Source organism: Micropterus dolomieu, linkage group LG14, assembly GCF_021292245.1.
Source record: "Micropterus dolomieu isolate WLL.071019.BEF.003 ecotype Adirondacks linkage group LG14, ASM2129224v1, whole genome shotgun sequence".
NCBI classification, from domain to species: Eukaryota; Metazoa; Chordata; class Actinopteri; order Centrarchiformes; family Centrarchidae; genus Micropterus; species Micropterus dolomieu.
In genome coordinates this window covers 24,985,495-24,999,123 of record NC_060163.1, presented here as the reverse complement: position 1 = coordinate 24,999,123, position 13,629 = coordinate 24,985,495, and the positions used below count along the sequence as shown (strand labels likewise).

Sequence of the window (13,629 nt, the reverse complement as noted above, 5' to 3'; positions counted from 1 at the left end):
ATTTCCTGATAACTGCACCGACAGTTGATCTTTTCTCTCCAAGTTGCTTTCCGATTCTCTTGTAGCCCATCCCAGCCTTGTGCAGATCAACAATCTTGTCCCTGATGTCCGTAGAAAGCTCTTTGGTCTTGCCCATGGTGGTGATGTTGGATGCTGGTTGTTTGGGTGTTGACAGGTGTCTTTTATACAGGTAACGAGGTGAGGCAGGTGTATTTGATGTAGATAATTGGTTGGGATTGGGGCTGTGTCTTAAAGAAAGAATAACTGGCTTGTAGGAGCCAGAATACTTGCTGTTTGGTAGGGGGTCATATACTTGTTTTTCCTCATCAGATGGTTATCAATTTTTATAAATTCATATGATGTGATTTTCTGGAATTTTCTTTGGGATTCTGTCTTTCACTGTTAGAATGTACATATGATTAAAATTGTAGATTGTTGCATTCTTTGTAAGTGGGCAAACCTACAAAATCAGCAAGGGGTCAAATACTTTTTTCCCCCACTGTAACAGCTGACTGGAGGATTGTCTATTTACATTCATATTTAATTATGTTGTCAGAGAGAGAGAATAAACGGAGATCGCCTCCAAAGATATCCTGGTCTGAGCCTCCACTTCATAACACAACAGACGCTACACTAGAAACCACCAGTTACACCTGATCTTTGCAACATTATGTAGTAAAAAAAAGGCTGTCCTTGAAGTTGGTTTTAGGTGGAAATAAAAAGGACTTGTCCTAATCAAAGATAACTCATGGGGCTGCTGGAGGCCAGGGTGATACCACCCAGAGTAACTTCTTTAAATAATGCATCTCTTCATGCTGTTTGGGGCCAAGTACAGTAACTTCAGTTTTATCTAAGTTTAACATTGGAAAATTGCAGGTCATCCAGGTGTTTACATCCTGAAGGCATTTTAAAGTTTAGCTAACAGATAATATATAATTGGGTATCATCTGCATAACAATTAAATCCAAAGAAGGTTACACAGCCACAGAATCGGCCATTAAGAAAAACAAATTAAAAGAAACAGAAGCGGAACAGCTCAGACTAAAGGTATCTGCAGCCCTTTCTAATGCGAAAGGCTCCCATTTCCAACCTCACAATCCAAGAAAGGAAGGCTGTGACATCACTGAGCAAGGATAAAAACATCACTATCCTACCTGCTGACAAAGGAAGATGCGGTAGTCCTTAACACAGCGGATTACCAGAACAAGGTCAACACACTACTAATGGACACAAATACATATTAGAGACTGAGGAGAGATCCAACCAGCGGATACAAGAAAAAGGCTATAGAATGTCTACAACAGCTACAAAAAGAAAACACCATCACCCGTGACCGTATTACCATTTGCGTCCTGGAGAAGCCATTCCATGCATATATGGACTACCCAAGATACAAAAAAGGAGCCCCACTCAGGCTGATTATCAGCAGCATTAACTCGGTCACCTACAACATTGCAAAACACATTCCTACCATCTTACCTCCCTTGGTGGGAAACACGCCACACCACATCCAAAACTCCATTGACTTAGTAAACAAAGTTCGAGGACTGAAACTGGACCCAGATGAAACCATGGTATCCTGAGACATGACTTCTTTGTTCACCTGCATACCCACAATAGAAGCAGTAGAAACAGTAAAGAGACAGCTAACACAAGACCACACCCTGGACAACAGGACCAGCCTCAGCCCTGACCAGATCTGCAAATTACTTGACCTCTGTCTAAACACCACCTATTTCCAGTACAACGGAGAATTCTACAGAGCATGGCTGTGTCCATTGGTTCACCGGTATCCCCGATTGTGGCAAACATCTACATGGAAGAAGTGGAGAAAAAAGCCCTCAACTCCTTCAGAGGAATAGCACCGAGCCACTGGTACAGATATGTGGACGACACCTGGGTCAAAATTAAAAGCCAGGAAGTACAAGCCTTCACAGAACACATCAACTCTGTGGACAGTAACATCAAGTTCACACGAGAAGATGTTCACAACAACAGTTTGGCCTTCCTGGACTTTGCTGTACACATTGAAGAGGACAGGAGCCTGCAGATTGGTGTTTACAGAAAACCCCCACACACAGACCAATACCTACTGTTCCATTCCCACCACCCACTGGAGCAAAAGCTAGGGGTCATGAGAACACTGCACCACAGAGCGGAAAACATACCAACAAGCCAGAGAGAAGGAACAGAACCACCTGAAGGGGGCACTTACAGCCTGTGGATACCCTAAATGGACCTTTGTGAAAACAGCCACAAGATCCAAGAAGAACAAAACTACAGGGGAGGAAAAGAAGGTCAAACGCAACAACATTGTGATTCCATGCCTGTCTGGAGAAACTCAGGAGGATTTTCAACAAACACAACATCCCTGTGTTTTTTAAATCCAAGAACACACTAAGACAGATGCTGGTCCACCCCAAAGACCGCACACCTAAACACAAGAAAAGCAATCTAGTGTATGCGGTCCAGTGCAGTGAGGTATGCACAGACCTGTATATTGGGGAGACTAATCAACCACTACACAAACGCATGGCTCAACACAGAAGGGCCAACTCCTCAGGTCAAGACTCTGCAGTTTACTTACATCTGAAGGACATCGTTTGAGGACCACCAGGTGCACATTTTAGACAGAGAAGATGGATGGTTTGAAAGTGGGGGGTCAAGCCATCTACACCCGGGTTGAGAAGCCGTCGTTGAACAGAGGAGGGGGTCTACGCCACCACTTATCCCCCACTTACAATGCAGTCCTTTGATCACTTCCCAGGAAACTCAACCAACGTAACCTATTGGCCTCAGGTGAAGATGCCAACGATGGTCGTTCAGTCTTGGCCTTGGGTAGTCCTAACGACCATAACGACTGTCGTTACAACAACCAGGAACACTAACGAACCAGCAGTATCGATGACCCTGGCAAACGACCCCACTGAGGTTAAATAGCTTAATTTCCCTACCAGCCAGTCAGAACTGAAGAAGTCCTTTGGATGAGGGACGAAACGTCTTCTAGTATCTTCAACTAAGTCCAGTTGCCCTTGACTTTAACCTTCTTTGGATAACTATGACCTGGAAGACTTCACAGACATAACAATGAAAGTTTATGGAGTATTTCCTGATAATTATTCTAAAGGAAGCATATATACGGTAAATAGGATTGGTCCAAGCACAGAACCTTTGGAGTGTGTTGTGTATTTTTGTTATAACATATATGCTAGTTTCAGCAGCACAGAAGCACTAATCATGGCAGCACAAGAACAGGCACTCAGTACAAGATCAATAGAGGCGGGGGTCTACCAGACAGGACCCCAGGTGCAGACTTTACAAGGATGCCCCTCTGACAGTACAGCACATAACAGCAGGGTGAAAGATGCAGGCAGGAAGTGCGTACATGGAACGCCATAACCAGGTAGCTGTCATAGTGTACAGGAACATCTGCCATGAGTATGGGCTGGAAGTCCCAAGGTGAAAATGGAAGATACCTCCTAAGGTAGCTGAGAATGGCCGAGCTAAGATCCTGTGGGATTTCAAGATCCAGACTGACAAACTGGTGATGGCTAACCAACCAGACATTGTGTTGATCAACAAACAGCAGAAGAAGGCTGCGGTGATAGATGTGGCAATCCCAAGCGACAGCAACAAGCTTGAGAAATACCAAGGGCTGAAAGAGCAGCTAGAAAAGATGAGGGAAGAGCAACAGTGGTGCCAGTGGTAATTGGAGCACTCGAGGCTGTGAACCCCAAACTGGGAGAGTGGCTACAGCAGATTCCAGGTAAAACATCAGAGGTCTCTGTCCAGAAGAGTGCAGTCCTACGAACAGCTAAGATACTGCGCAGAACCCTCAAACTCCCAGGCCTCTGGTAGAGGACCCGAGCTTGAGGATGACACATACCACCCCGCAAGGGGTGAGAGGGGATACACACACTATACTACTATAATTTCAATTCACTATATATTCAATATTCTTTATTCTCTATAATCTTTTAACTGTGCAAGTATTTGTTCACATGCTTTTAGTGACCATAAAGTGCTTGTATTGACCTTGACCTTGCTTGTATTGAAGTTTCTGTGTTTGTCTTAGTTGTGGAGTCTATTAAATTGTTGATTGTTGTTCGTTGTGGTTTTTCCTTTAATTGTAATGTCTTTGATTGGTCTCTTGCCATAGAATTGCCTCCTCAAACATGACAAAATTACGATGTCTATGAAGATTCTCAGTCATCCAGGTCATAGTTATCCAACGAAGGTTAAAGTCAAGGGCAACTGGACTTGGTTGAAGATACTGGAAGACGTTTCGTCCCTCATCCAAAGGACTTCTTCAGTTCTGACTGATTGGCAGGGAAACTCAGCTATTTAACCTAAGTGGGGTCGTTTGCCCGGGTCATCGATACTGCTGGTTCGTTAGTGTTCCTGGTTGCTGTAACGACAGTCATTACAGTCGTTAGGACTACCGGTGGCCAAGAAGAGGTGGCCTTCGTTGGATGACAAAATTACATATATTTCATTCGCTGAACCCCCCAAATGTGGCAGTTACCACACAAAGTATAAAAAGCAGAACCTTGCCCAGAGAATTGTTATCCATGCTAACTAAAAACCTGAAAAATATTGTATTACCAAAGTTTTAGTAACAAACCAAGAAAGACAAACACACATTGATAAAATCACAGTTTCTGTTTAAAAAGGTCAAAATCAGAGTCACAAAGTGCAATTTAAAGGTGTCCCCTTCCACGTAGTACACTGCTATGCACTCCAGTGTTTGAGATGACTGGATCCCTTAGGTTGAATATATGGATTAGATTTTAAACAAAATCTGTGTTTTCAAGACAAATCTTTACCCTGACGTGCAGTGTCTTTGGTTTCTTTTGTGTTTCCCTCATCACGGACCTACAGTATGCTACCACTGATGTTACTATCATAAAGATTATCAGATGTTTGGAATACATTTGATACCTTCCCTCTCCTTTACAAACAACTTTGGTAAAGGGAACATTTGGAAAAACTTTGTTTTAACCAGAATAGTTTTTATATATATTTTATAATATACAGAAGAGAAAGACTAAATCCAAGAAAAAAAAACTAAAAGACAATGCAAACTGCTGTGGTTCTTAGCAACGTGCTTAGCGAACAATTTCTATCCAGTGTGGACTCGCATGTGTTTCTTCCGATATCCCTGGTCTATAAATCTTTTACCACAAATCTCACAGATAAATGGTTTCTCTCCTGTGTGGACTCTGATGTGTATCTTAAGATAACTTTGTTCTGTAAATTTATTCCCACAAATATCACAGCCAAATGGTTTCTCTCCTGTGTGGACACTCATGTGTTTCTTAAGATGTATGTGCTGGTTAAATCTCTTCCCACAAACATCACAGCAAAATGGTTTCTCTCCTGTGTGAAGTCTCATGTGTATTTTCAGATGTCCCTGTTCTGTAAATTTCCTCCCACAAACATCACAGCCAAATGGTCTCTCTCCTGTGTGGACTCTCATGTGTTTATTAAGATGTGGCTGCTGGATAAATCTTTTACCACAGACATCACAGCCAAATGGTTTCTCTCCTGTGTGCATTCTCATGTGTTTCTTAAGAGTTTCCTTTTGTGAAAATCTCATCCCACAAACATCACAGCCAAATGGTTTCTCTCCTGTGTGAACTCTCATGTGTCTCTTAAGACTTCCCTGGATATTAAATCTCATCCCACAAACATCACAGCCAAATAGTTTCTCTCCTGTATGAACTCTCATGTGTTCCTTAAGATGTACCTGCTGGTTAAACCTTTTACTACAAACATCACAACCAAATCTTTTCTCCCCTGTGTGGACACTGATGTGTCTAATAAGATCTGTCTGCTGGATAAATCTTTTACCACAAACATCACAGCCAAATGGTTTCTCTCCTGTGTGGACTCTCATGTGTGTGTTAAGATTTCCCAGGAGTGTAAATCTCTTCCCACAAACATCACAGCCAAATCGTTTCTCTCCTGTGTGGACTCTCATCTGTGAATCTACATTTTCCTTCACTCTGAAACATTTCTTATTAACCAGACGGCTGGAGGACCTTTTTCCTGAATGACACACCATGTGTCTCTGAAGAGACCCCTTATAGTGATATTGTTTACCACATTCAGGGCAACTAAACGATTCTTTCCCAGCATTACATCCTGCATCACTTACAGGAGCTTCCTTATATTTCAGAGCATTTACACCTGACTCAGGTGCTCTGGTCTTCTTCCAACCATTGTCACTGTCTTCAGTTTCAGCTTCAGAATCTGACAAAGGTTCTTGCCAGTCATTTTCACTGACTTCAGTGTCTGAAGCTTTTTCATCAGTATCTGGTTGTAAATGACTATCTGGATCAAGGTTCCCAGCAGGTTCTGATCCTCCATCAGTTTCTGTTTTTATCTGTGTAGCTGAGCTGCTGGCTGAAGGCTCTGCCTCTCTGTTGTCCTCAGTTTGGCTTTGATGAAGCTGTGGAGACTGAGGTTTCTCTTCCTCATCTTCACTCTTCACAGTAACAGCAGTGAATGGGAACCTGGTGATATCAGCCTCCTCCAGTCCATTAAGCTGCTCTCCCTCCTGACTGATCCAGAGTTCCTCCTTTTCTTCTTTTATGTGTAGGGGCTCTGGGTCCTCCTGGTCCAGACTGGGGCTCCACTCAGAGGGAACCTCTTCTTTAATCACCAACAGCTGCTGGATATCTGCAGGCAACACTGAAACACACAGCAACATTTTTGGCAGCCATTTTCTAGGGAACAAATAAAAAATAGAAAATAAATACAAACTAATCTATAATGGAAGATGGAGTTCCCTTAACGAATATTAGGATACAGTTCAAGAACATGTGTAACCACAGTTATGGTGCACACCATCTATGGCATATAGTGAGTAGTGAGGTAGTCTTCGGAAGTCTTTTACAGCAATTTCCTCAACAAGTCTTCCAAATTAAATGATCAACTGCATCAATTTTAACGCCCCCCCAGAACGACACATATAAGCTCTGTCTGATCTGATCCAATGATGACAGCAGAATGACATGAAGTCACCATCAACTTCAGTTCTGGAGGAAAAGAAAGTCTTACCCGTCTTCCTTCTAGGCATCCCCACACCACTTCTGATTCTCCTCTTTACAATCCTTGCTTGCAGATCAGAGATGTTTGTGTAGGTTTTTTCAGATTTCAGGGCATATAACCTGTGTCTTCTGCTGTTTTTCTTGTACAGCCTTCTGAAACTGTATTTACACAAATTTCAACCATTCATAAATAATCACTTGCACATAATACATTGATTGAAAATGGGAAAATGAATTTAAGTGTAAAACGTACATCTCTTTGCCTTCTGCTGTTTTTAATGTTGGTCGGTTCTGGTGGAAGTTATAGTCCAGAGCAGCAAGCAGAACTCTTGCCTCATAAACTGGGGAAGTGAAAGTGAAGTGCTTGCTGACATACATCAATATATGATTCTGGAAAGCCTCTAGGTCTGCAGCTGATCTGATTGAACAAAAAAAAAAAATATAGAACTGAAAAATAAGCACTAATAGTCATTATTTACATCTGTGTGAAACATGTAGCCACACTTTACCTGAAGCGCAGGTATTTATGCACATCCTTCAGCCAACGCTTATTGAGAATTATGTCTACTAAAACTTTGTGACACCTGGAGTCTTTCTGGATCCACGCCTTTCCACGTGTTTCCAGGTGCCCATGCTGACACCTTCCATTAGTCCAGGTGTGAACATCACAGACATGGTGAATGATGTCACTCCGAGGTGCCTGCGAAAAAAACAGCACTATTAAAAAAAAAAAAAAAAGTCTTCATGTTGAAATGATTAACTTAAGATAAACATACATATAAATGGTAGGCTTAAAAAACTGCTTGGTTGTGTCAGCTTTCTTGCAACAACACCAAAAATGCTTTATGATGTCTTTCAGCCAAACGAGAACAACCTGTCTATTATCTTTGCTGCCTCCAGCAGCGAAACAAAGCATACATAATGAAATAGGACATGGTTATTCAACCATATTCCATGGAGCACTGAGAGTAAACGGATTTTCATCCCAACACCGGATGATTTCAATGATTAACACACCTTCAGCCAGAGAGGAGGGGCCAAGCAGTGGAATCAACTTCTGTTGTCTTTGATTGGAATAAAAACGTACGTACTCTCAGCCAGCAATGGCACATAGTTAAATATCCCTGATGTCACTTTATGATGAAAACATACTGTAGACAATAACATGAGCCACTTATTCAACGTACAGCTGCTATTCTTTTGACCAGGTTCTTGGCACCATGCCACATGTCCAGACTGTGATGAATTCCAAGATCCTTGTATCTGCCTTCGTCTGGGTCTGTGAAGAGGAGAAGCATTTAATATTACAACAATATTTCCATCATCTTCTCAATTAGGGCTGCTCGATTAATATAATCACAATTATGATGTCACCCTGTGTGATTGTATACCCACAAAAGGGTAGGGGCGGTGGGAAAGAAATCGATTCCTAGATGCATCGCGATGCAGACATGGACGATTATGAATCGATTCACAAATGTCAGAAATTGAGTTTCGAAAGGTAATGTTAACAGAACAAAAAAAGATGGGACTCGGGAGTCCGGAAGTGCAGCCCCCAGACAGTCTGTGTCGAGCACATGACAGAGACAAGATGGCTGAGAGGGAAGCATAGCTAGCATATGGAGACACTTTGGCTTCTATGAAGTTAAAGGGGAAAATGACCTGGACAAAAGCCACACAATATGCAAGTTGTGTCAAAATAAAATAAAAATCTTTTGGAAACATGACAAACAAAAGAATTTTACACGTTTTATAGTTGCTGCCAACCAGAGGACCATAGAGCAACTGATGTCAAAGCTTCCGCACAACTCAGAAAGGGCGAAGCGAATTATAAACTATCGCAACTTTCATTGCCATGTTAGAGGCACGTTGGAGTCAAGATACAACGTCCCATCTCAAAGATATTCTACTGAAACAGCAATGCCCACACTCTACAACGACACCAAAACCAAAGTCATGGAATCACTGAACAAAGCGGGTATGATGGGTTTAACGTGACGCGAGGACATCCAGAATCTTACAGCTAGTGTCTCACGTAGGGCTGCAGCTAACAATGATTTTAGTATTCAAAGCTTCTATAGATTATTTCAACGATTCATCGATGCATCGTTTAAGAAGTACTCTTGCTTGACGGCGGCAGCGGGCCCCGGTAACGGGATCAGCTGTGCATGTTTATAGGTGATAGATATTTATTGGTCCTTTTGGAAATTCATAGTGTGTCAGACACCAAACATCAGACCAACAACATCAACAGACCATCAACCAGATAGCTATCTATGACCGGTGTTGCATCCCTACTGGTGTTCAAACTAACTGGCTGCTGTACACGTGCACCTGTTGTTTGCAACAGCTGTGGTCTGCGTCGGGCTTCATTCTACCAAAGAGAATGATCACCAACTGTCCGCAGCGTACCATGTCGCTCCCGCGACCCCTTCTCCTTCGCCCTGTACACTCCAGTGCCCCACTCCCTAACCGGTAGACCCAATATTCATTGTGTTGCCAGTGGAACCGGCGCACTGGACAGTCAGTGGTCGTTCTTGGAGTTCGGAGTAAACTGCTTTTATTAAATAAGCTTTTTACTTTAGTTTATAGGATTACGTTGATTTATCTTCACTCGAGTTTCTCAGCAGCTAGTTTCCGTGCACATCCGGTTCCAGTGTTGTTAGCGTCGTTTGGCACTACTTCATATTTATATAAAAACCAGGACAAAACTGGACATTGCTGGGAGAAAAGAAAGTGAGGAGGTTGAACTACCTGGTGAGTTAAGAAAACATGTGTCTGTAACTTTTGTCCAGCTATTGTTGTACTTTACTGTGACCAAGTTAGCATAGCATAGCCCTGATCAATCCAAACTCCATTCAGAAAACAAACATTTTAGAAGTTGTTGTCCTGCTGACAGACCTGACAAAGCATGAATTCATATGGGCAGCTGTGGCTCAGGAGGTAGAGCGGGTTGGCCGTTAATCGGAAGGTAGGCGGTTCGATTGCCCCTGGCGGCTATTCCGCCAGTGTATGAGTGAGTGTGAATGTTAGTTTCCGTTTGAGCACTTAGGCTCAGTGTATGAATGTGTGTGACTGGTGAATGCAGATGTAGTGTAAAAGCGCTTTGAGTGGTCGCTATACAAGTACGGAGCATTTACATTTACATGTTTAACAAAACTGCATCATATTGTAGTTATTTCAGCATCAGTTTGATCTGTTTATTGCCATTTAATCACAGCAAAATGTTTACTTTGGGTTCATACAGCTGTAGTAATGGCACCTTCTCGCGTTGTGTGTGAACACTTGCAGCGAATGTACTCACACGAGGAAAGTGTTGCGAGGCCAAAATTCACGTTTGGTCTGAATGCGGCATAACAGTTCATGTTTGCTGTGTGCCATTGGATGTACTCACAACTATCACTGAATTAATTTGATACTGAAAAAATATTAAAAACCGGAGGATTCTTAGGCAAATGAGGCGTTTCTTTTCCTGTCCCAGTTGCTAGTGAGTCACAAACTGAACGGTGAGCCTACTGTTTTTCTAACTAAAAACCCACCTATGTTGATGTTGAAGCTCATCTTAATCACATTTAATCAGGCACCGTCCTCGCCCAAGTGTATCTGCTGCAGGTTTATTAAGTGTAACACACAAAGCTACACTAATCGGACACATTAAATATTAAAATCAATATTTTTCCATTTTGTTTTTAAAACAAAAAACGACTTGGTTTTGAAATGAAATGATGAAAGAATGAATCATACACGGATTCAGCTGCTTTACAAACACAAACATCACCGAGTGCTGTACAAGTTATACTAAAGGCTCATGCAGTGCCGACTACACCACTTTCAGCGCCGGTTGATAATTCGCACACGCAGGTAGCAGGGATCCACCCAGTTAATTCATGACTGTGAGGTTACAACTCGCGGCCCAAAAAGGAGAACAACAAACGCACGTCTGCACATTTTCAGCTGAGGACTGCAGCTTACTTTGGCTTCAACTCAACAATCAATCATGATTTCAGTTAAATGCTAAAGTTGCTGTTACCTTGTCTGTGGTCCGCTGGCAGAACACCGGCTGCTTTCTGATCAGGTGCCGTCATGCTGTTGCCGAGGTGACATAAGTCTCGTTTTTACGGTGGACGGACTGTGACATTACAGAGTTGTTGTTTCTTTAGCTTGAAATAATCCCAGACTTTGGACACTTTCTTCTTTGTCCCTCGCTATTTTCTCTCTTTCTCCACTTTGCAAACAGCGCTATCCAAATCACGTTGTGTTCACACAGCGTAAGCGCGATGTGCGACAGTAATAAATGTCAAAACAGTGTGCTATATAGTTATATATTGATTAAACAAAGAATTTGTGTCGATGCATTTTAGTAACTGATTTAATCGATGAATTCTTTCAGCCCTAGTGTCATGCTCCAAAAAAGAGCAGTGAATTAAAGCCACACAGGTGCAAACATGACTGAACTGTTAAAGAATGTAAAGAAGAACCATTTAATTTCAGTTGTAACACTCCCAATATGGTTGTTGCTACCGTACTGGGTTAATTCCTACATGTGAAATGCTATGCCCACACGCTAAACCTGGTCTTTCAGCGAGCGCTCAAGTTGCCCACTGTGTCAGCGCTACTAGGGAGAGTGAGACATATTACTACATTTTTTCACAGCAGCACCACTGCAAAACACCAGCTTCAAGAGAAACAGAAGCTTCTTGGTTGGCCGAGACACAAGCTGAAAACTTTGTGGCATATTTTGTATTTTTTGACGGAGAGCTGCTTTCTGTGTTGTTTAGCTTTAACATCATGTTGTAAAAAGACCTGGAAGTCTTAAATATTTTAATCTACAGGAATATAAGTTGCTATATAGTGCATTCTAACTTACTTTTGTTTAAACCACTATTGGCCGCCCTTTCAATGCTTAAAGAAACACTATAAAGTTTTTTAAGGTTTAATATGCGTTAAGAAACACATGAGGGAGTCTCTTAAAATTACTTTGCCTTCCTAAGTGCCTCTGAAGTAGTAGATAAGGTTTTGGAGTCGACGTGGGGGCGTATACACTGACCGGTGACCACGCAGTAAACGGTGTGAACAGCATGTGAGAAACATAGTGGGGAGAAGGTGAATTCACATGGAAAACACGAAAGGGAGGTAAGCAAGTTCACGTAAAGGGAAAGCACCTGAAAGTCTGCCAACGGCTATGTACCTACTGAACACTAGTTTAAGCTGGTCACAGTCAGAAATTTCCAGAGGATCCCCAAGAAAAACTTACATTTTAAGCAATAAGTAATTAATTTACCATGATTCTGTAATCAGAAAATGTTTTTAAAAAATGTAGATGCTGATCCCCTAGTGGCAATTTTATAAGTATTTGTTTTTTTAAATCAATTTGATTAAAAAAAAAGTTGATAAAACCATCATAAGGAAGCAAATTGTACTTTTCTGGAATTATACAATGGTGCCATTTCATTTGTTTTCAGTGCTTGTTCATATAGTGATTTGGTTGACACTTGACTGGCTCCATACAGTAACACATTAAGAAAGATGTGAAATTATCAAGAATGCATAAACAGTTGAGGTTTGTAATGTTCAAAATCATTCAAAAACAGTTCACATTTGTCTTGTATGTATATATATATATATATGTATATATATATATATATATATATATATATATAAAGATATTTTAAAAACATTATTGTACAATCTATCGTATCTAACTCTGTCTGTTCGAGTTGAGAAATACACATATCATTTTCCTTGATAATCAAGTAAGTAGGATTCATAAAACTTGTTACCATCATATCACGATAGAAGTTTTTCTCCAAATCGTGCAGCCCTATTTTCACCACATGTATTCATACATTATATCAGATGAGTACTTACTCATAAGGGCTGCGATCTGGGCATTAGCATCTGTGCAGATCTCCTCTTGATTTATCTCTGATGTAAGCTTGTCCATAGTCTCGATAAAACCCTCCTTCTCCATGACGACAGAGTTGCAGGATGTCTGCTGCTTGTTGATGGTGGCAACATGAATGATCTCCTTAGTGTCATTCTCCATGGCGGCGTAGCTGCAGTAATGTGCACGATGGCCTGGTGAGTCATTTCTGCCATCCGCTGAAAGAAAAAAAACAACAACATAAAAACAAATCCAAAAATAAAAAGTTCGAGTTAGCTGCTTACATACAGTCACACTGCCTAATGTCTTCAATACTTGTATAACATGGTAAAGTTTCAGCTACACACCTAGGACCACAACATCTTTCCCCTGAAGGCCACTGAGGGCCTCAGTCCTCCTCTCTTCCCAGAAGCTCTTCACTGTGTCCACACAGTAAGCGTCCTGAATGGACACGAAGGTGTTCTTCTTCACCATCCCCATGTTCATGAACTTGAACAAGAGGGCGACCTTCGCATAGTCGTTGCCAGACAACAAAATGTTGGTGGACAAGAGAAAATCTCCAGCTTGCGTCCCACACTTCATTACAGGCTGGGAATTCCACCTCCACAAGCTGTGTCCATTGGGACAGATCTGAAAGTCCAAGAAAAGGCAGGATTGCATTTGGCATGTACAGCACTGGCTTTCACTACA

General features: G+C 41.7%; 1 protein-coding gene across 1 annotated transcript in view; it reads right to left on the bottom strand.

Moving 5' to 3' along the window:
• The window catches only part of LOC123982841, a 35,986-nt gene that overhangs the window by 20,393 nt on the left and 1,964 nt on the right, over positions 1 to 13,629 (bottom strand). Inside the window, exons 4-5 of the mRNA XM_046068731.1 lie at positions 13,287 to 13,569; positions 13,046 to 13,157 (exon numbers count right to left, since the gene is read on the bottom strand). Of these exons, the coding sequence (XP_045924687.1) occupies positions 13,046 to 13,157; positions 13,287 to 13,569 (395 nt within the window). The remainder of the gene's footprint in view (positions 1 to 13,045; positions 13,158 to 13,286; positions 13,570 to 13,629) is intronic.